Source organism: Gavia stellata, chromosome 8, assembly GCF_030936135.1.
Source record: "Gavia stellata isolate bGavSte3 chromosome 8, bGavSte3.hap2, whole genome shotgun sequence".
In the NCBI taxonomy this organism is placed as follows: Eukaryota; Metazoa; Chordata; class Aves; order Gaviiformes; family Gaviidae; genus Gavia; species Gavia stellata.
Window position 1 is genome coordinate 41,140,859 of NC_082601.1, and position 23,815 is coordinate 41,164,673.

A 23,815-nucleotide genomic window follows, 5' to 3' on the forward strand; every position below is an offset into this window, starting at 1 on the left:
GGGGATGGAATAGCCCTTTACAGACTAACAAGGGCTTAGTAAACATTCTTGAAAGTTTGTTTCCTTCTCCAAGCTAATAAAATTGTAACTTTTAAGGTTAAATTAACATCAGTGCTTTGTCTTGAGGCTTTTTCTGTTAGTCTTAGGTGGTGTTTTTTCATTTGTTGGGGCTTTTTTGTTTTTTGATAATCAGTGACGGAGATCAGAGACAGAGTAAATAGTAGGCCCACAGAGCAGAATTTAAAAATCAAAACAGACTGGCTTTTTTTTTTCCCCAGGCAGATACAACAGCAGCAGATGTATCACCTGGCCCAAATGCTCACCATGACATGGAGGCCCCATCTGGGAAGAGGTGAAGGCATTTTCTGCCTTCTAATCTGTAAACTGAGTCCTGCAACCTCTCATTTTTGAAAGGAAACAATTTACATTGTCATTCTTCATATTGTCTCTCCCCATAAATGACAAAGCTGTCTGCTCACAGGAGCACCTATTTTGAAAACATTGTCACAATTTGCCTGAGACATTACTACAGAATATAAATCCAAGAAACAAAACCAAGTCATACATTCACAACAATAATCCTTTACTTCATGCTAGCAGGTAAGTGCTAATGGGGAAGTGAAAAAATTTTTTTTTTAAAAAAAGAAAACCTGTATTATTCTCAGTTTTCAAAAGAAGAATTAAGTCTCAGTGAGGGAAGGGGCTTTATGTACCATCTTCCCAAGGTGTTTTATCTGCAAACCAAGTACAAGGCAGAGCTGAATTCCCCTCGCCGCAGGAGAGGCAAGCGCCTAGCGCCGGGCTCTGTTGGTGCTAGCCAGAGCTGTTCTGCACGAGGTCAGGTGTTACAACAGCGGATAAATCACTACTTCTTATTTCATGGAAGCTCACGGAAACAGTGCTCGTACTTTTGCCTACAGCAGCAGGCTATGAATCTCGTACAGTCCATCTTAAATGTTCCTCAGCCCAGAAAAGGCTGTGTTCTGGTACACATAGGTTACTGGAGGACAGACAAGACAACAGGGAAATGCAGAAAACATCTTACAGCACGAGAACTAGAGGCACTATACCGACGACTCCCACTGTAAACGCTCTCGTCATACACAGACGCCTACAATTAAAAGACAGAGTCAGAACAGGACTGGCAGACCTAGTTTCTGGTTTCAGTCTGGAGCATTAAAAATTCACAGGGTGCAGCACGAAGGACGTAGGGGATCGAGCAGTATGTGCAAGGACAGGGACATCTCCTGTACGCAACCACAAGCAACATGCAAGTGAAGATCTAACACAACTTGAAGTCGGTGAGCTGGGAAACGCCATAAGGCACGTGCAAAATCTGACACACACACCCCCCCCTCCAAGTCCACCACACAGTCATGCATTTCCAACCGTTCTCCCAGTCATCAATTCAACAGTTTATATTGCCTACCAACAAAACGGCTACATCAATTCTTAAGTTGTTCAAATCTGTTTAACGTTCATTTCTGGTGCTGGAAAAATATGAGGAAAAACTCACACCTGATGAACTTCACTTACTAGCCAGTTTACTAAATTAGTAAAAATGCAGGAAGATGCATATTCTAAGACTGGCTCCAGTTTAGCATATAAATGTATGGCTCAGGAAACACAGAGGGAGTAGGAAACTTTACCTTTAAGTGTTGATAATAAAATCAGAGAGAAGCTAATTTTTAAACTTCTTAAAAGTGAATTTTAGCAACAAAAATTTTTAAACAGATTTTTGTCAGTTGTTGCGCAACCAGAAAGAATTGATGTTGCCTCTCTCTGGCCTGCTCCTGCATGTTGTAGGTAATACGCCAAAATGAAGACAACCGTCTCCATCCAGAGAGAAGTCTGCGGCAGCCTCACAACCCCACGAGCAGTGGTTGCACAGTTCCAACGGGAATAAAAGGAAGGATCAGCAAATCCAGGTCTGTACAAACAGCATTGAACACGTGCATTCAGATGGATCAGACACCGGAGTGTGAAATAAATGGACCCAACAGGAACTACAGAGGTAAGAGACAAAATATGCATGGCTGAAGGTGAGTGGCTTCGGTACTTGTGTTTAGAGCATTAGTACAACAAACCCTGTAACTTCTGGCTGGCAGGGCATCACTGTACAGCAAGGAAGGCTGAGGAAGACAAGCACAAAACTGTTTTGCATAGAAAATAAAACATAAAAAGGTGCCTACAGCAGAATAAGCCATCTTGATAAGAGGTAAGGATTATTAAACTATAACAGAAGGAAACCCAGTATAGAGAATATTAGTCATCTGCGCCATAAAAGCATTAGATCTCAAGTCCCAAAGACTAAGAATACCAAGCAGACACGTGCACTTCCTACAGGAAGGGAGGACACGACAGTATGCAAAAGCAAAACAGCATAATTTAATTTTAGGTTGTTAAGTTGTTATTGTCTCACACACGTATGTGTATAGCAGCCAGAAAGGGTGTTTCTCCTCACTTCAACCAAAGCCAGAAAAAGAGCTACGCACAAAGACAGAAGTGTTTTAAGATATACATTTTAAGTGTTTCACACACCTATAATATCATCTCTTGTGTATCTCATTATTAAGCAAAAATGCAGAGAAAACCCAAATAATTCTGGAGAAAGTTATCACTACTTAAGTCAGAGCACCAGAAATGACTTTGCTGTTAGTAACCATCACTCACAAGATGCAGCAATTAAGTTCAGAGAGCACATACTGTATCTGGCATAATTAAGTGCAAGAGATACTCCAGCAGTGGTCCCCAGCCTGCAGCTTGCGGGCAACGCGTCACTGCAGGTCACCCCGCTCATCTGCGGTGTCCCCATCGCCAGCCACCACAAAGCACCGGGCGATGTCCCCGTGCTGCTGCCCATCGGGCAGGACAGGCTGCGGACCACTGCTCAAGCACTGCTTTGCTAGCGCCGGACTGGCTGAGCTCTGCCCACACGCAGAGGACAATCCAACCTCCCAGGTGATTTTGAAGCTTCAGCGATTTTCTTCTAGCAGTCTGTGAATTACTTGTTTGTGATTTCATTTTATGCAGACTGGATGGTCTTATGCTTGCTAGACTGACATGGCGAGCAGAGAAGTTGCCTCAAATGGAACAGAGAACTTCAGTTAAGATTTCCCTTATTTTTCCAGACTAACTGAGGCCAAAGGCAAACAAAATAACTGTAGGAAAGGGAGGAGCAGCGAAGGAAAACTAATTGTGCTCATTTTAAAACAGCTTTCCATTACTCACTCCAACCTTAAAAGATCTGTTTTGGTTTTGTTAAGTTTTACTAAAAAGAGCTAGAGACTCTTGACAATTGGTCCAAATTCATTGCTAAGTACAAGAGGTTGTATTATCCAAATGAAGTCAGAACAAGTCCAGGCTAGGTAAAGCCAGAGGGCAACAGACCCAATTTCCATTTTGGGAAGAAGGTTGAGATGTGGAAGCGTAGCTGCTGTTGTGAAGACCCAGATCAGAGTAGTACGAAGCCTGCATTAAGAACAAACAAAAAAAACCCCTTGAGAACTCAGCTTCGTAACATGGAGGATTTTCTAAATTCCTTTAAATGGGAAGCAAAAAGTAAATTAGGTGATTACAAATAGCAAGGAGTCAAAGGGGTCATAGATGCAAAAAGAGGAGATAACTGTATTAAGAAAATTGCATTAAAGATGTGAGGATGTGTGAAAATTGTGTGCCCTTTCCATTTGTAAGGGAGGTATTTTTTTTAAATAAACAAAAGGCCTTTCCTCTATCCCTACAACATCTTATGCACAAAATACCCGTTTGGTTGATTTTCCACTGAAAAGGCTTCAAACCCTCACTTTTTCTCATCCCTTCTCATTGCTATGACCCAACGAGACAGCATGCTGCAAGGACACGGTTTGTATGGGACTTGGGAGAGGACGGACCACATTTCCAAAAGCACGTATGTAGTTCATGCACCTAAGTTTCATCCTACCTCTAGTTAAGTGAAGTTGTATTTATCAACATACTTCCAGCTTCTGTAAAACAGAACTGACAACACGTGGTTTACAAGATGCTGGAAATGTTAGCTTCCAGGCTCAAACTCAGAATAAACGGCTGCATCACAGCTTCATACCTAAAAACCCAGGCTCCTGGCCTTAGAGGATTTATTTCTTTGCAAGCGCAGTCCCACCGCTGCAGACAAGAGTGGATTGCCACTGCCCATCAAGCACTGGGAAAATGTATTGGTCAGAGAGGAGGCCAGCTTCCTTCTGAACTCTTGAGGAGTTTATGCCCTATAAGCTAAACCCACAAGAGATGCAGGAGGTGGTGTCAGGACAACTCTCCTGGGAGACAGAGACCAAAGCCAGGGCCCAAAACTGTTGGATGTGCCCATCATGAAAAGCAAGCAGCCCACTCTCCGATAAAATTCAAAGAAAACTTTTCTGTAAGAAGTGAGACTGTCTAAACTAAACACCTTCTTTTATGCAGCTTCCTACCTACCATCTAGCCAACCTTGCGCTTTCGGTCCACCTATTTGGTCTCCCCAAGAATGGGGAGATCTTAATTCAACTCCAAGTTAAATACCAAAAGTACCAATAGTGACTGACTGACAAGTCCAGTGCACTTAAAGTCACCCTCACCCTCCAAAATACTACCTTATTTATCTGGTGTGATATACATCACCTCCATTCATTCCCCCTGGCATCTGTACTGGAGTGCAGGGTGCCAGCTCAGCTTTTCTCCTGTCATGTATTATCTGTGAGAATTTCCACTGCGCAAATGCTTCAACACAAAGCTGGCACGTAGGGCTGCCAAGGTGGAGGAAGGCTGACAGCAGCAGGATATTTATAATACTGAGTGGAACTCAGTATTTTGGCTTCCCAAAAGCTTTAGGAGCATGCAACAATATATTATGAACAACTTAACTTGCTATAAACAGCTGTTTTTAACATGGAGGGATATTTAAATTTGCAAATCAAGGTCTGTTTTCAATGCAGATTGGAAATCCATACATAAGACATTATGCATCTCACAGAACCAAAGGACTCAAGAAAAAAAACAGGCATACTAGGAAGACTTTATATTTTCCTTATTTACAGAAAAACGGCAGCCTAAAACCACATCTAAAGTGTGATAAATAGTTACTCTGCCCTGCCAGGGACGGATGCAGCCCCGAGCCAAGCTGGCAGGGTATAAAGCTACAGCAGGAAGGCGTGCTTCGGAGTGAGCACAGGCTGCCGCAGCCAGCGTGCAGGGTCAGGGAGGAAATGCTACCTGCCCACATCCCCACCTTCCTGAAATAACTTCTGTGCTCACTCAGTCTCCTCTAACTAGCCCTGCAACAGCACCCGGGTTGCAAAGGTATTTTCAAAGCCTGCTAGACACTGTTTAGAGTCCTTATTTTCCCATGGGTGCATGCACGCTGGTGCGAATAGTTTTGTTCTGAAAGAGCTCCACGCCTCTACCTTCTTTGCTATACTCCAGAGTCTCCTCTTACAGCCATTCTCTAACATCGTACTTCTCCAGTCATTTCTTACAGGGGTCTAGACAACCAAGATACCCTGCTTCTGGTAGTCAGCAATTACTCAGCTTTCTTACAAGCCCTAACTAATCCTTGCATCATCACTATAAACTATGTAGGTGTTAACTTCATTTACAAATGAGAGATCTGTTGGAAATTAAAGAAACTTGTTTGTTCTTGACACTGGACTTCTGTCACTGCAGGCAAACAGATCTGTGGATAAGACACCACACCCACAGGTACGTACTGAGGATAAATCATTGTCAACCTCAAAAATTTAGATCCCTTTCTGCCTCATTCTTCCTGAATGCTTGTACAATAAGACTTTCATTGAAAAGAAATCTGAACACACTGAACTGAACTTAAAGAAATTGCTTTCATTCCCCCCTAGGGAGTTTGTAATCCGCACGTGGACCACCTACGCACGCGACATAATTAATTTTTAAGGAATCAACCTGTGATATTGCAAGTACAGTGTACAAAGGCTGATCTTCATGTGGACATCGCTCCATTTTGGGACTTAGAATTGGACACCTATTTTGGAAACAACTATTATCAACAGACTCATCTCACTTCCTTGCTGACCTGAAGAACTCTGCCTCTTCTCAGTTTTTCTTTGTCACTTTGACAATCTTTATGGTTTGGTTTGGGGTTTTTGGAGAGAGTATTCCTAAAGGTGAATGCCAGCACTTAGTAATGAAACAGCAAGGAGCTAGTGACATAGTAGGACACAGTAGTATGCTCTACATACGCTGAAGTTCCATGCTATGAACCCTAATACCAAAATGATTTTAAATTATTTAAATGGAAACCAACCAACTTCTTTTCCCTGGATGACTTTTGTACAGATATTTTGTTCTTCCTGCAGTACTTGGAGCTCTGGAGTATGTCATTAAAGAATAAGAACGTCATTTGTCAGAAGCACTGCACAATAAAGTTCCTTGAACTTGTCAAGCGGTTCAGCAAGAGTGCCAACAACAGGACATACTGTTTTCTTAACAGTTTAAGCAACAGTATTTCATTCTCTCTTATCCATATATACAAGCTAAATGCATAAAACCATATGGAAGCCACAATTTAAAACAGACATAAAATATAAGGTCCCATTTCACTATTTATCTAAGCGCCTGGTTAACTTCATGCTTACAAAATAACCCACTGAAGTCTATCTGATCTTTAGCATGTATTGCTCAAACACTTAGCTAAATGGAGTCTTAAAAGTAGTTTATTTTTCCTCTAAACATAGAGCTTTAGTCTGCATACCACTAAATTTCTTGATAGCATAAAGATCAACAGGCTTAGAGCTTTTGTCTGCCTTTGTTAAAATAAAGACAAGGGAAAAAAAAACCAACCCCAAACAGTTCCCCTCCCTGCCCCCCAAAGAGGCTCTGCTTGAGACAACACCTTTAAATAATTTGCACAAACCCCAATATTTAACAAAGCAGGACAATTAATTCTTATAATTGACACAAAACACTTGTGCTGGAACAGAAGGGAACATTGTGACCCACATACGCACAATGGAGTTTAATTATTAAGCTTTTTTCGACAGGCATATTTCTAGAAATAAAAGTACATCAATGCTAAGTAGCTAAGTAGTAACACTTGCACTGGCTGTTCACCTCTGTGGGAGTTTCCAGAAATCCTAGGATACAGTTTATAAAGGGAAAAAAAAAAAAAAGGCATTTAGTTAAGCAAACTTCAAATAAACAACATAAATTTTGGGAAATTTCAAAATCCAAAGTCTATTTTACATGTGCAAATCTCAACACATGGACTAAATTCTAGGTGAAGCTTGGGAGTTTCAGTGTTAGAGCACGACGTGAACACGCTGCACAGGCTGGAAAACAATCGTTCTGTTGTCCAGCACATGGAAATCCTCCATGCTGGGTGCCGCCAAACTCTTTCTTGTCACAATTTAACTTTTCCCCCATTTTCTTCACAAGTTAAGCAGTTCTGGATTCCAAATTCTACTTGTACCAAATTCAGAGACTTCCCTTCCCACTCATGGCCTCATTTCTTTTTATTTTTTTAGACAGCTTATTGCTGGCTGCACCTCCGTGTCTGACAAACTGCAAAACCCACAACATGCAAGACAGGAAAAACCTGCTTTACCACAGAAAAGAATTTGCTAATTAGCTTTAATCCCATTAAATAGAGCAATAGATTTTATAGCAATATAAATCATCTACTAACCCTGCTAGATTTTCTACTCTGGGATGATCCATACACGTCTTCCTCATAACCATTGGTCTGTTATAGAAGGAAAGAAAAAAAGAAGGGGGAAAAAAAAAAAAAGGAGAGAAAAAAAATTGATGCAGACCCAAAAGGGAATTTTTAGCCAAAGTCATCACTTTTGAAAAGCAAAGGCAGAGACAGAACTTTTCAAAGGTACACCAGAAAGAGAAGTGCAGGATTAGGTCATGATTTCACACATGAGGACATGAACATTTGTGTGTGTGTCACTACCTGCAAATCAGCCAAAAATGTCAAGGATACTTCTGCTTGCCTTTTTTGACCCCTTTTTTTTCTTGTTAAGAAACACTTTTGCTTCCCCTATTATTACTGCACTATGGCACCTGTCTCTTCAAACGTTCTGTGAAGGGAACACAGGACAAAAAGGGGACACCAAGGATGAGACTACAATAAAAGAAATTTTTCACTGTAGTTACCTACACCTCTGGCAGCTAAGCAATTAAAAAGCAGCAAATTGTAGCAGAAGAATTAATTCTAAGTTTCTATTTGAGAAATTCAATTACATCAAAATTAAACCCAGACAGTGACCACCTGCCACATTTTGTGTGGCAGTCCAAAGACTAAGAAGAGATTTCAGTCAGTTCGGCTGTCCTCTGTCACGCTCAACACCCGCCTTGTTGTTATTAAGATGTTTTCTCTCAAAGGAGAAAAAACAAAGAGGGTGATGTTGAAGAAAAGAGGATAGACCCAAAGGTCACCTCAATCGATACCATTAAAAGCTCCGATTTCTCAAGCAATTCACTATTCTGGCATCACTTCACAACGAGATCTGGTTTAACATCGAAAATGAGGAAGCACTCTGTATTTGGGGTGTTTTTTTAGTGGAAATTTAATTAGAATTTCTATTCAAATTAAGTTTTGAAGTCCAAGTTTTTATGCATTCCCGAAATGAAAATCCACTAACCCCAATCTGAATCAATTTCCAAGCAAAATATTTATCATGTACTATACAGCCGCTTCCATGAAAAATTAAACAAATTAACTTAGAAACCAGTTTCAACCCAAGCTGGTAAAGCCAACTTCCAGGAAAAGCTTAGCTTCTCTACTGAAATGCAATATTATCACCACAAATGGAGGGCCAACATCCAGTTTCTTTTTTCAAGAAGAACTGATTCGAAATACTGCTATAGCCTTCTCACACAGCTTGGCTTCTTTCCAGTTTTCACTCGATTTTTTCAGGCTCCTTGAATTTCTCTAACACTTTCCTGAAGAATGGTTAAAATGAAACTCTTCAGCAACCGAAGCCAACACTCCATTTGCTGCCTTAACAGCACCGTGCAGACCCATTACCTTCACTGCCCCTTTCATTACTACACTGAGGAATTAAGCTTGCCTTTTTTCAGCAACGTAATATTGACTAAATGTAACTTCAGATCGTTATCTGAACCATTCCTATGGTTCAGATATTCCTTACTTTGTAATAGTATATTTCATTCTCCCTAAATGCGGTATTCCTCATTTATTTTCACTACTATTCAGTTTTGGCAAGTTGTCTGCTATTCATCATTAGTATTTTTATTCTAACATCACGTGAAACCTCCTCTGCTCCCTGCACTTAGACAACAAGGCAATATAGACTCCTGCAGGACTGGTTTCCCCTTTAAAAATAGATGATGCTGTCTTAGATGGGAATAGACCAGATGAGATCCTTTCCAGCTGTCTCATTTTCTAACAGTTATTTTTCAACTAACTGTGCATTTCTTTTACAAGAACTCGATCTTGCCCAAGGTTTCACTTAATGTCATGTAGAGACATGCCAAGAGCCTTATAGTCAAGTTATAGTTACATCTAATGCTTTTCCTTTATTCCCTTAAATAATTACCCTGCTTAGGGAAATTAAGTTGAACTGACATGATTCATTTTCCACAAATCCAGGTTATCACGTTGTATTTGAGACACTTCTGAACATATTTAATTCGCCCTGCATCTTTCAGATTTCAAACTAAAGCCCCATAGCTCAGGTCATTTCCCTTGTCACTATGACCCATCCTCTCCAGAGACTTCTGCAGCGCATATTTTGAAGGCAAATGCTCCAGACAACTCTTGAAGAGGAGGGTCAACTTTGTCAGACCTTGCTGACCTTTGTTTTATGCTACGTTAACATGCTAAGCATCTGATCATAACCTTCATGAAAACTAGAACAAATAAAATCGCATACTGGGGAGGCTAAAATATTCAGATTTTACTTGTTCTCCCTTCATGTGCAACTGAACCTGTCCTTTTCTGGGTTTTCCTCTTGCTTTTAATGGGTGCAGAAAACTTTCTCATTGCCATTATGTCCATTTATACTTGTAACATTTTTTACCTTTAGACTGTGGCTAACGCTGCTTGTTCAGGCTTCTTTCTCAATCCCACAGCCAGCTTCCACTTCTCAGACAATTCTCTGCTGATTTCCGGTGTGCTGAAGAACCCCAACCCAGCCTGGCAACCTCCTTCTGCCATGAGTAGCCTTCCCTCCGCAGCAGCAGTACGCCACTTTGCCCTCTCTCGTGTACTCTTTCCCTCCCTGGAATCACTCCCCATGAGATTCATCTGAAATCCTGACTGTGTGAAAGCACATTATCCTTTACCTTCCATCCACGTCCGGCTTTGCGGTGCTCTAGGTAGTACCCTATTGATACAGGTGCTAGTAAGGCATCAATACTACACAGAACTTTTTTTATTAAAAGATGTAGCCTTTACTACATATATATTCTAATGACCTTTATGAAAGATGCAGCCTTTATACTACATAGATACCCTATCAGTATTAACTATTTCTGTGTAACGTTAAAGCTCAAGCTAGGTTTTGAGTTTTTCCAAGATGCTCTTTATGTACAACACTGACATAGGTATGTGTTTGGATTATACCACATTTTGCAGATGAAGTGATGCTCAGTATTCTCGCAGACCCAACAAGTCCTGAGAGTTACACCGTATCCTTGACATTAGGCTGGTGAGCTCTTACAACCAACATATTTGCACATTTTCTTTGTCCTATCACAGTGTTTTTGTATGCAAAAACCTCTCTGAGACAGTCAGTCAAGATACATACTGCTTTGGAGTAGTTCTTCTTTTTGGTCCTCTCATTCTCTAATCCAGCCTGCAGTGAGATTAAGAATGCAGGATGAAAAGATCAATGAGTTTATGCGCACCCATCCATAGCCAGGCATGCATATCAACGTGCAAAAACATCAGTCCAATTTTCCTCCAGCTCTACACAACACAGCTCAGTAAGCACACATGAAAAAAAAAAAATCAAATCTCAAAGTCAAATGACCAGTTATTACAGAATATTGTTAAAAATTGATGATAGTGCTGTTAAATTTAGTAGCCACAGTTAAAATCATTCACGCTTGCCGGGTTAAGTCAATTAGAAGAGCTACCAGCTGTCTATACTTACTACATCAATACATGCATGCAAAATCCAAATGTGTTTGAACTATTTCTGTATATAGGTCACTCACAAATAGATACATTGCATTCAGAATTTGAAATAGCGCAAGGGAACGAAGGAGAGTGAAAAAGCTAGAGAGTCTATCAAACTGCTCTCCACAGTTTGCTTTCTGCAGAAACTGAGACACCTCTAGTTCAACATGGTGCTCCCACAAGACAGCACTGCTAATGGTACAGGGAAGTGTTTTAAACTGAGCTTAAAGTCCCAATCCTCATTCTCCCTTCCATGCCCTTTCTGTTCTTCCAGGAGTCGGCTTTATCTCAATGTGTTCAAAGCAAATGCTTGCTCTCGCCTTATTATTACCTACAGAGTTTGATTTCATCCTGCAAAGCAAAGGTCACAGCTTGATACACAAGCTGCAGCTTTGGTAGGCAATGTATTTGTCCCATCACCTTTGCTAGATCTATTCAGAGTGAGTTTGTGAGAGTTTTATTCCTTTCCAGATTTATGCTGAAATAAAACCAGACATACCTGGTCAAATGATGGACAGACTGTAACAGAGAAAGTCTGTTAGGGGAAATAGAAGCTATTCTGCTCCGTCCTATGATAACTACTGAACTAGACCTAGCTTAGATCTCTCTCATCATTCAGCGCTTTTCATCTGAACTGCGTCAGACCAGTAGGCGAGGGAAGCAGCATCTTTACATCACAGACCACAAACTGCCTCAGGATCATTTTACATCATCCCTTATCTCAGATCAGCTATCACAATTGATGTTAGCTTCTTCGTGATTAGTTTTTAACGCACACTGCAACTTGCAGGCTATTCTCACCACTGGGTAGGTGCTGGCATATTCCAAATGAGACTGTCAAGGCATGAAAGGAAAGAAAAATCAGAATACAAAGGAAAACACTGAAGCAAGTTATGGCAATCAAAAGAATCCCCCAAAAGAAATAAACAAAAAACCCCAAAAAAACAGTCTCAGAGGATGTAAATCCCAACAAAAGAACTTTGATAATGCAGTACTTCTTGCACAAAGCCAGAGGCCAGGAACTTTGGAGCAAACAAAACAAAGAAAACGCACAAACTCCATGATGAGCAATTAATAACACAACAGTATTTCATGATGGATGGTCTTGGATTAGAGACAGCCAGCTGAGAAGCGGGAGAACAAGGACACTTGCAGGAGAAAAGAGCCTGAAGAGAGGCTTGAGTGCCTCAACAAACACAGGATAATGTTACTGAGCTTCCCTAGGAAAAACTGTGTGATAAAGAATCGAGCTTGTAGAACTTCTGAAACAAGAGAGACAGGACACTTTGATGGGTTCAGGATGAGCCACAGAAAAGCTAAAAATGCCCCTTCATCACAGCTGAAGGTCTGCCTGCAGGATGCGGAGATATACTCAAGCTAGAATTATATCAACACACCAGGCCACCATTCACAGTATAGGCACAGCTGTGGAGCTTAAATCAACTTGCTAGCTTGGTCTAATCAACATCTCAGGTGGTTTTGCAGTCCATGTTGATGGTTGCTCTGCCAGAAGCATCCAGGCTAGCTCCCCAAAAGCTAGCTCAGCAGATCTCTGGTACCTGCAGTTCAGACATCCACTTAGATGATATTCCAGGAGAAAATCCAGAGTAAAAACCATGCAGAGCAGTAGGGCGCTGAAGTTTTAGGGAGAAATACATTTCTGATATTGGCTCATTTCATTGAAACCTTCCTGTACAGAAAAGCTTCACAAAGCAACCCCTAACACCATCAGCACCTCACAGTGCAACAAGCCCGAGTGCCAAAGATGCAAGATCCATTTTCAGAAAATGAAAGTCTTTTAGACCAATTACAATGGCATTCCGCAACTATGGGAGGAGCCTTCAACTACCCAAAAGAAGAAGAGCATTCAGAATTCCCCGACTAGTTTTATAAACCCTTGGTGGACACCAGGCAACAGGTTTTGGTGCTTTCTTCACGCTAAAATGGCTCAGAAGCCAAACTGAACTCTAGTCCTCAGAGGTAGTTTTTTAGGTTGGTTGTTGTTTGGTTTTGTTGGTTTTTTTTTTTTTACTTTGCTGTTTTGAAGACACACACAGCAAGAGCCAAAACTTCACAAGTAGCCAGAGAGAGATGTGGTCAAACTATTAAAAGCAACTACTATAAACCCACACTAGGGAAATTATCAATGGCCAATTCATTGCGAGTAAAACAACTAAAAGACGTATAAGGGTAAATTTCAGTTCAGAACAGCGAACTTGCATGTTTACTTTCTTAGTTTCTTCTAAAATCCCAGCAACACTTGGATCAGGGAAGGAAGCTCTGTCAAAACTCTTTTCCTCTGCATGCCCAAGTGTCAGCTTGCGTAAGAATATTCACCGAATGCTACTTTACGAGGACAGGGGGGAGTCTGTGCAACATCACTAGAAATACCAGGGTGAAAGGTTTCAACCAGATCCTTCTGTCAGAAAAAGGACATTCTTTGGAAAAGTATTAGGTATTTATGGGCCATCCCATGAACCAGCCGGAGACCGTTGTTCACCAGACCAGCAGTGGTTATCGCAGCCTGAAGGCACGTTGGCAGCCCAGAGACTGGCTGCTCCAGGGGAAAAAAAAGGTCAGGAAAGCTTCTTCTCAAGGGATGGTGGGGAAACAGAATGCAAGGCTTCTGCTGTTTAAATGTGTAACAATAAAATGCAGGATTGTATTACAAAAGCACATCAAAAGGAATCTGTAGTGGATTTCCATGAACAGAAGGTGTTTCAGATGAATAGGGCTCCCGCTGTAAATACAGTGCCAGTGTGCTTGCATCTTGCCACATCAAGGGACACACAGTTATAGCCATGGTTAAACAACCCATTTGTATTATAATCACCTTCTAAATAGAAGAATTGACATTCCACCTGATCTAGAGATTTCTTCCCCTCCAAAAAACACTTTCATAAACACATCCAAATCTAAGTAAAATAAACATCGGTTTTCACGTTCAGCTGTGAAGATAAGCTTTTCTTCGTTAAATCTTTGGAGTTTTAAGGCATCTTCTAGCTTGGAAAACAATTGAATAAGTTTGCAATCTTAAAGATTTTAACAGCATTTTGTAAGTAGTAATAAGGATTCCACTAAAAAGGGAACAAGGCAACACTTAATTTTAAGTACATCTTATACTATCTTACAGTGAACTCCATTAGGAATCATTGAGCAGGCTCTGCAGTAGTAATTTTATTTTTTTTTTTTCATCTTCCAGAACTCTTCTAGAGGCATATGAGATATTTCACTCAATCCTGTTCTTTAGGGGATACTTTGGCAGGAAAAGTTCTAGCCTAGATAAATATTAGCATGTTTTTTAAGGAGGAAAAAAAAAAGTAATTTTATGACATGAAATCTCCAAAGAAGCCCGAAACTAAGGATTACAAATAAAGATCTTGCTATGAATGATACAGGTCTTGCTGATTCTATAAAAATACAACTGATCATGCAGCTTAACCACATAACTAGCACTACACGTAAGTTAGGAACAACATCAGCAGAAGTACAAATTATTCTCAAACACAACAGTTTTAGGCACAGATGACTCCATAACATAAACTAGTCGCAGCTGATTCAGGTTCAGGACTGCCGAGAGCTTCCGCCATAGTGCTGTTACGGATTGTTTCAGTTTTGTGGTTAGCTGAATGTTTCTCCATTGGTCTCAGAAGTAGTGAGCTCGGATCATCTTCTGAAGACTACCAACACATGCTGAGACTACAGCATTAGCTGTTCACAACTACTCAATTGCTTAAATTGTCTTCACAATTGCAAGAGCTGATTATCCCTATGCTAGAACGGAGTTAAGATTTGTACACACGTGTATTATCTGGAAAAATACTGCAAGGATATTTTGTGGAAAAAACTGTTTGAACTTCTCCTACAGATGAGTACTGGTGCACTACAGCACTCTGTGCTCCTCTGATCCTTCCCTCCACAAAACTCCAGTCTGCAGATGAATTTCAAGTATCTCTAAAGCAGTTTTGCGGAGAACATTCACCTGCAATTCCAAAGGGCTTAAGACTTATTTCCACTGATAATTTGCTTTTGGTTTCCTGAGCTAATAAACATTGATCGTGGGAGTAAGCTAGCACTTCCTCTTCCCAACTTCTCAGTATCAGTAATGAAACAGGGGAGCTTTCAAGGTGCCTACAAGAAAACAGCTGCATGTACCAACGTTTTGGCTAAGTACTTCCTGCAACAGTAACTGTGAACAGCATTTACCAGAAAGGTTCCTACAGAGTTGCATGCTCTGCTGGTGTTTCTGCACACTGCATACAAATCTGACAGTTCCCCTGGTGGAAAGAATTAGTGACCTACATGTACTCAAAAAAAAAAAACCATATGCCTTTAACATGGAACATGTCAAGGCCTTGGAAGGATGATATTATCAGAGTACTACAACCAGTCTGGTAGTATGGAGGGGACAGCAACATCGGTACACACACATGCACGCTTAAGTTGTACAATTTACCAACCCTCAGGCTTCCACGGCTACCCACTGACATGCGCTCATCTTCATCCGAAGCCTATCAAAAGAAAGTATAAAGACAAGAAAACAATGAAAAGAACACAAGTAACAGGCAGTGAGGTAAATGCTGATGGCTTTGATGGAACAGAAGGAAAGAAAAGACTTACAAAATAAATGTCTTTATAAAAGAATTGCATTAAAACTATAAGCAGAAAGTAAATGAAAACATACCCCGCCCAAGAAACACTGTCAAGCATTTTACTACAGGATGAATGCCAAGCTTGCTCGGGTGTTCCCTGCTCTACACTCTTGGCCCACAGTCTGAATAAATGAACAATTAAACACTCCAAGCAGGTTATTTCCCCACCTTCCACCCCCTGCCCCGCTTTATTCTAGCACATGTGCAAAAGCTCCCCGGAGTGACGGGGGAGAGGACAGAGAAGCCAGGAAGTGGCTTTGGGGTTTTCACTCGGCTGTGGTAGGGGGAAACCTTGCTTTGTTTGTTCTTTTAAAAAGGAACTGCCTTATACGTGTCTGTTTTCTTAATTTGAAACATCTAGCTAAAAAGAAAAAGCAAAAGTAGATACTAACCGAGGCATTTCTTCGGGCTCTACGGGAATAACGCTCACTGTCTTCCTACCGAGGCAGCAGAGAAAAACAAAGAGTGAAGTGTTGAAAGGACAGATACACCAACAGAGAGCTTTCAGAAAGACACAGTGAACTTTAGCAATGTTTAGGAGTCAGTAAGGTTAAACCAAATAATGGAAGGTGATGCCATGTCAAGTCAGAAACCCCCTTTTTCCCCTCATTTGTGACCCCAACTTTCTTCCCCTCCGTTTTATTCTGCTACACACTTTTATTACTTTTTCAGAAAACCACATGCAGTGACTCCTTTATTTCTACCTCAAAAAATGTTTCAAGTGCATCTCTCTGCACCTGGGAATCAGCATACTTACAGTGCTTTTGTAATTAAGCTTTCCAGCTTGCAGTCCTTCAAAACACATCTCAAAAACCTTCTATTTGACATAATGTGGCAGGGCAATCAATGGTCTCTCTCTAGTGAGGGACACAGGCCTGGCCCCTTCTTCCAGACCAAAAGCATCTATACTCTGCTTACAGCCTCTGCGACACACAGCCCCACTGCCTTTTGCAGGCCAAAAGCTACATGAATGCTGGAAGTGCCGTAGGATGTATTACGTTTCAACAAACTAATTTTAAGAAACTGATTTTACACGGAATTTAGAAACAGTGATAGAAAAGGGGGGGGGGGGGGGAGGGAGGGGAGTTTCAACATTGTAGTTAACGGTTCTCACAGGTGAACTGATTTCTAAGCAAGGGAATTGCTAGTAAGGTGGAGCTAAGCTCACCAAGCAAGGATTTGAAGACTTAACGGCTCATCCGTGAGATTGGAGCATCTTGGGTGGATGGCTGGTCCACACGGCAGCAGGCTTTCAAGAAGGCATCGAGCAAACGAGCATTTATGCAGATTAATTATCGAGGGTCAAGGAATTCAGGGGGTTTGAAAAGTTATCTCCCACAATGGAAGTCAGCTGTTCGGTTTTGCCTTTTTCAGTGTGCACTCCTCAGCTTGTAGGGCCAGGCCATGAACAACAGTTTTCATCTGGCATCACTGGTAAGTTTATGAAATCGCTCGTGTTTGAAAGACATTTGAAGCCAATGTCTTCCAGCCCTTTAGCAACTTCTTCACATTGTATTACGGGTGTTAAAACAGTCAGATGTTTCTCATGGCCAAGTCCATATCTGGTATCAAATGCACTGCCTTAGCAAATAGTAAAATCCAGGACATGGCATTATTGGAAAAAACAAGCACTGCCATAGTAGCAGTAATAATGCATTCGAACAGTGCCCCTGGACCCGTAAATATAAAGGTAACTGAAGAAGGATGGCTAAAACTTAACTGAAGACAGATTTGAGAAGACTCGCATTGTAACAAAATCCATGAAGTAAAATGAGTACATATATTCCTTGGATCACAAGTGGCTTTAATGGGTCTATATGGTGAGCTAACCTTCAAGTGATAGGGTGGAGACAGAGGTCTGTAAAGAGAGATGGCTCTCACCAAACCCTCGCCAGTTTTAAGATGATCATAAGCCACATTTCAGGTATTGAAGCAGACTGCAAGAATCCTTGTGATAAGAGTGGAATTCATGTTTTCAATAGATGAAAATACCTACTTTGTGGGATTTCAAACTCTATGAACTATACAAAACTTCAACACGTAAAAGTTGTTTAGCTACGTTGATCAAGGCCTACCATCCATTGCTCGATGTCTCCCCATTTAGTATCCAGACCATAATATTTCTACAGACAGAAAAGGGAAAAAACAGACTTTAGATGAGAAAGGCAAAACACAGAACATTTAACACATGCATTGCCAGGTTTCGGCCACGCCACACAGCCCCACACACACAAACATGCCAGGGAAAAGCCGTGCCAAGTGCCACCAGAGCCCTCTGCGGCACGTGCCCAGGAAAAGCTGCCCAGTGAGGGGAAAGGGATGCTTGGGGTACGGCGGGGGTACTCGACATCATCTTCTTTCTCAGCAGTGCAAAAAAACCAGTGCTGCGGGGACAGGAGCAAGGAGCATAGTGAGTCTTGAATTCCTGACCCATTTACGTCAAGACTCATTACAAGGGATCCGAACGCAGAACACTTTCAGGATGAAAAATGCTGTCAAATCATGTTTACCGTACAGATTTGTCAAACCGGGAAGACAAGTTGAATACAATACAATTAATCTCTCCGAATTCTTATTCACTGAATTCAGAACTCGGCAGAGCTCCTTTTCAGAGCACAAGGCTTTTTGCCTACACTTCAACCATCTTGACAGTGGTGGTATGACCAACGAGGATAGAAGAGGAACCTCTAGGACATGCTTCACCAATGCAAGGCGAGACTGGAAAGCTGTCTGCATTTCAGTACCAAATGCCATGCATTTTCTTAGTAAACTGTCTCTTCTGAACCATTTCTCAGTTCGTATTTTCTTTGCACAACATTGGGAACTTCCCTGAACTGAACTTGCACTTCCACCAGACAAGCAAATTGTTCAAAGACTGACAAGTTTAGCAGGACTCTTCTTCCTCCCCAAACACGCGCTTCAAATCTAGTCTCAGGAAGTTTGCATTTGTAATGGTGACCATAACATTCCTGCGTGAAGAAAAAAAAATAAATCACTGGCCTAAAGCACAGTAATCAGCAAATGGAAATCCTGCTTAAGGAAGCATAATACATATTTTAGAACAATTTAGATTATGTGCTTTGAGGTTCATGTATTTGTGTAAAAAGCAAGCCTGTGCTTCCCAGCTTTCCTGGAGGCTTGAGGAGGCAGGAGTTTCAACAGCCAAAACCTTAGGTAATGATCAAAAAAAATCAGAAACCTGTTCTGTGGTATACTCTGCATTCAGCACTCGCTCAATGGTATTAATGTAATTTTACTTTCACCCTTAAAAACCTCATTCACTATTTATTAATGAACTAGAACAAAGAGCTGTGTGTTCTTTGATACTGTATCAGTTTATGCCAATTCAGAGTTCTTCCTCATTAAACACCAAAATTATTTTCATGTTCAGGTCATCTTCATTTTCATCTTAACAGCTCTGGAGAGAAGAAAGTCTGTTATGAAGAAGAATAGGCAGCGGGGTGCTCAACTACACACCCTGGATAGCCCAAACTGTACAAGGACCTTCAAATGCTGTCAGTTTTGGGGTCAAACTGGGAAAAGGTAGGAGCTCACAGCAATCTCATTCATTAGGAAAAATATTAGAAAGTAAGTTTTTAGGCCAGTAATTTGAAAACAGGAAAGAAATTCACTGCATTGCAGATTTGTATAGCATGCAAACACCTCTCTGGAACAAGGAAAAGAGAGAACAGTTCAACAAGCTCTGTAACCACATCCCTATGAGAACAGGGAAGTACTCCCCTCTGCTTCGCCTGCAAAGCATCTCAGTGTGTGCTCAGATATGTCTAATACCCCTACACAACGCCTAGCCAAACTGCAAGCAAGTGAAATTTCTCCTTAAACTACATGAAATTAGAGTGCATGACATGAACCACTGTTTATTCAAGCATTACGTGCTTCCTCAGAAGTGCTCAGACTAGTTACTTCCAGGCAGAAGCATAACCCATACAACAGCCTGTTAAAAAATTTAAATTTTATGTACATCACATCCTGAAAATGACCCCTGAAAATTATATGAACTCCAGCTGGCCAGGATTGTGTACACAATCAGAACCTACAGATTATATGCTTTGTAGTAAATCAGGTCAGGTAAAGCCTTATTAGAGGCTTCCCCACCCCCCCAGAAGATGTATAACATTTTCTAACACTAGAAATAAATTTTTAAAACACACTATGAAAATGGAGAATCCTTTCTCACATATAGGAAGGATCCATAAACACACTAATAATTTTTGTAAGGTCTGCTGCTTCCTTTCCCTGCACTCTGTTCTCCTTACTTTCTGACGCAGGCTTCTGAATTCAGTTTTGCAAAAGGGCGATGAGGAAATACCCCTTAAAAGACTTGTTATGTCACAAGTTACGTTCCACTTACAGTCTTTTCCTCCACCATTTAAAATTACACAGCTCCATGCTTAATACTCCCAAAAGAAAATTGTTAATAAATGTGATTGCTTTGAGACTATTTTTAATTTATAATCTTTTAAACAGCACACCTCACACCGGGCTGAACCGCCAGCATTTGAAGTCTCGGGTGTTTTGCTCCCTTAGCCACTTCCCATTTCTTTCTCCGCAGGACTGTTCTGCTCTGCCCCGAGGGGCCTGGGTTGAATGGCCGCGTGGGTTAAAGGAAGAAATGGTGCTTATCCATTCATTTGGTCTTTAGTTTGAGGCCTTTGCCAGACTCAAGTTCCCTCCTACCCTGAAAAGTGATATTACAATTAAATGATTAATGACATTAATACCATTGAGAGAGAATTCGAGATCGGATTTGCTCACTAAGTGACAGTGAAACTGCTAGACTTGCAAACTCACTCCGGGATGTTGTGAGGGTAACCCACTTATCTTCTCATCCATGTCAGGACAGCAACAGTAAACAACCTCCTTGTCTCCCATGGGGCTGCGTTTGTACCAGAAGATTAAATTAGTTGCCATAAAGGAGATTGATAACAAGCCTGTTGATCCATGGGCAGATGATAATTTGAGTCACTCAGTACGCAGTCAACTCCACAAATAAAAACAAGAATAAGATATATTTGTTGCCAAATTGATGGGGTCAGGATTAAATACCAGAGCACATGATTTGAGTAGCTATCTTCATATACATATGCGCTTAAAGAGGAGAACAGCATTTCCAAGAAGCGCACGCACTGCTAGGTCAAGCGGGTGAAACATGCAGTTAAGGCCACTGGAGTGCCAGAACAAAACAAGCAGGCTGTGGTTTTAGGAGACATTTATCATTCAGCAAGCAATAAAAATATCTCAGGAGAAAAAGAAACATTCAGCAAGGTTGAAAATGGCAGGCTTGAAGAAACACATGCTTTCTCCCTCCCTGCAAAATCTCTTTGGAGCTATTTCTCTTTTTAGGTACCACACAGTTCACACGCTGGAAGCATACAATAGCCAAACATCGTAATGCAAACCCCAAAACTCTGTTGCTACACAGCAAATGACCTCAGTTACAGCTATTACCATTATCATCATTATTATCTTTGCTATCATTTGGAACTATGAGAAGGAAATGGGGAGGAGGGAAGAGATCATGGCTTTAAACTGAGGTGAGAGAAGATTAAGCAATATAAAAGCATTTATAATGCTTAGGTCACATTGGAAGAAAGGCCATACAGTTTATTTACCAAAAGATTATCATTTCAAACACAGCATCCCTGATTTACTTCAGTGACTTTCTGCAAACAAAGTCATCTGAAAGTCATTCTTCCTGCTGGCACCTGTTAGATGCTTGCCCAGCCTGAAATACTTTCAGCAGTACTCTTGGCCTTCAACACATAAATGGCTGTATGGATCTTAGCGACACGTGGAGCCACCACACTTTGCTATGATGGCTGGTTTGCCAAATTACTCTTCTGCCCATTGCTTATTCTTTGCCAAAGAGTCTGCAGAAAAAAAAAAATCTATTAAGTGCCTGACCAGACACATTTTACACGGGTCACCTTCCTCCACTCCCCTTTATTATCCACCCCGCAAGCCTACGGGAGGGAAGGGGGGAATGGTGTGGAAATACAAAGCCTGCTGTGCACCTTCCATTCTTTAGAGGCTTTTCTGAAATGCTAGCAAGACTCATAATGTGGGAACACACACATGCAAACAAGAATGAAAAAGAGCAAGCCCTACCTTCTGAACTTGATAGATCTAGGGGAAAAGGGAAAGGAAAGAAACAAGGAAACAAAAGCGAGCGTGAATGAATAAATAGCAATGCGATGTTCCATAGCTCATTCTAAAGGGAAAAAAAAATAATCATTTATACAGAGCACACAGCAAAAGACAAATACAAAAAAATGCACATTGAAGCCCTGTAGAGTTTGGTAGAATGAAAGCAGCATTTACATTCTAGGCCTCCTCCACACAAACAGCTAAAATACAGCATTCCCATTTTCATACCCACTAGGCTCTTGGAGGCACATGCAACGTTTGCTCCTCAGACTCTGCACCGGCCCAGGGCCTAACCCAGCTGTGAGCTAAGACCTCTCGCTTTTTTTAACCCCCGTCCTTCAAAGTGATGGATGCCCAAATATTCACCTAGGATGACAGCTGTGCATCTACCATCCCAATAAAAGCAAATGGCATTTACTACAGAAAATCAGTTCTTCTGCTAAGGACAGATTTTGTCCTTAATCGACTAAGCATAGTTAACAAAAGCATCAATGCTATACCTCTTTCACCTGTGCAGAGCACAGTGTCAGCTTGTTAAAACTCTCTGAAAATTTCTTACACATATATTGTCAGCACTAGAGGATCTCTGCAGGTTGCTTTTTCAATTTTTAATGTTTCCACGGAGCCTCGCACCATTTGCAGGCACTAATAAATGCACCGCTGACTCTACAAAGTTGCTCAATAAGTCTTGAACCATTTTAATAATACACAAAAGCCTTACAGACACTCTAATACATCTGAGTTTTGTTTAAGTGGAGAACTGCCCCTGACTGATCAGCTTTGTAAATCCACGTGAAAACGGAAAACATGCTTTTTCTTGCATCTCTCACAGCATTTCTAAAGCAAGAAACCCTTCTTGTTCAAAAACACCTAACTGGCTACACAAATCCAGAAGGGAACTGCAGCTTCGTTCTCCCCACTTCTCTTGGGGAGCCCAAGCTCTTAGGAACACCCAGCTTGGTATCTGCAGGAAACGTTATCACAGCTCTGGTCTCAAAGCCCTCAGCTGCCTTACTGCTTATCTTCCCAGATAAGCACTGATGCTGAATAAACACTAACACCAGCCCCTCTGCTCTATGAGTACAACCCAGGGGGAACGGCACATCGCTCTCACTCCAACCCTTCAGCTGGTCAGCAGGCGGCAGGGCAGCCAGTCTCCCCTATTTTGGGATATTCGGTGGATCCCTGCTGTCCACCGCTCTTCTGAGCCACCACAGGTGAACCCAGATCCCAAAGCTGGGAAGCAGAGCATGCTTCTTTCCATCCCTGCCTCCACGGCCTGATCGGGTTCCCCTTTGTGATCATGAAGGACAACGGCAGAACCCAGCTTAGTATCTCAGAAGCATTAATTCCTATTCCTACAAGCGCAGGGGGGATAATTGAGACCCACATTTAAAACTCGCATTCCCACACAACTGATCACCTCGCTTATCTTTTACTAAGAAAACCTTGAAGAGGAAAATGAACTGAACCCTCCCACAGTTCCCAAGACTGCATAACGCCTCTGATCTTTTCCTTCTCCGCTGCACACGCAGAGTGCCTTTCATCCACACACAGAAGCCAACCACCACCGTTTTAGATGTGGCAATTACCACGTAGCTGTTTAACCTTTAAGCTTTAACTTTCCCATGCTGTCGTTTCACCCACGCTTCGAGGCAACACCATGGAAGTCTTCTTTCCTGAACCCCAGTGCTTCAGGCTTGGCATAGCAGGTATTCCCATTGAGTGCAAAGCAAGACAGACAAGAGGTCTTGTGTCCAGGACCCAGATTGCCAATGGATAAGATAACAATGAGGCCCTTGTTCAGGGCCAGGCACCGCAGAGGGTGGAATTTTTTGGTCATCCGCTAGCTAACAGGCAT

General features: G+C 41.5%; 1 protein-coding gene across 2 annotated transcripts in view; it reads right to left on the reverse strand.

Annotated features, from left to right (window-relative positions):
- Window positions 1–23,815, reverse strand: part of LRRFIP1 (LRR binding FLII interacting protein 1) — a 101,951-nt gene that overhangs the window by 24,767 nt on the left and 53,369 nt on the right. For both annotated transcript variants that reach the window (XM_059820716.1, XM_059820715.1), the window contains exons 3-12: window positions 21,916–21,933; window positions 17,862–17,909; window positions 16,179–16,223; window positions 15,595–15,645; window positions 11,936–11,968; window positions 10,761–10,808; window positions 7,667–7,723; window positions 3,391–3,471; window positions 2,088–2,132; window positions 1,046–1,111 (exon numbers count right to left, since the gene is read on the reverse strand). In XM_059820716.1, the coding sequence (XP_059676699.1) occupies window positions 1,046–1,111; window positions 2,088–2,132; window positions 3,391–3,471; window positions 7,667–7,723; window positions 10,761–10,808; window positions 11,936–11,968; window positions 15,595–15,645; window positions 16,179–16,223; window positions 17,862–17,909; window positions 21,916–21,933 (492 nt within the window). The remainder of the gene's footprint in view (window positions 1–1,045; window positions 1,112–2,087; window positions 2,133–3,390; window positions 3,472–7,666; window positions 7,724–10,760; window positions 10,809–11,935; window positions 11,969–15,594; window positions 15,646–16,178; window positions 16,224–17,861; window positions 17,910–21,915; window positions 21,934–23,815) is intronic.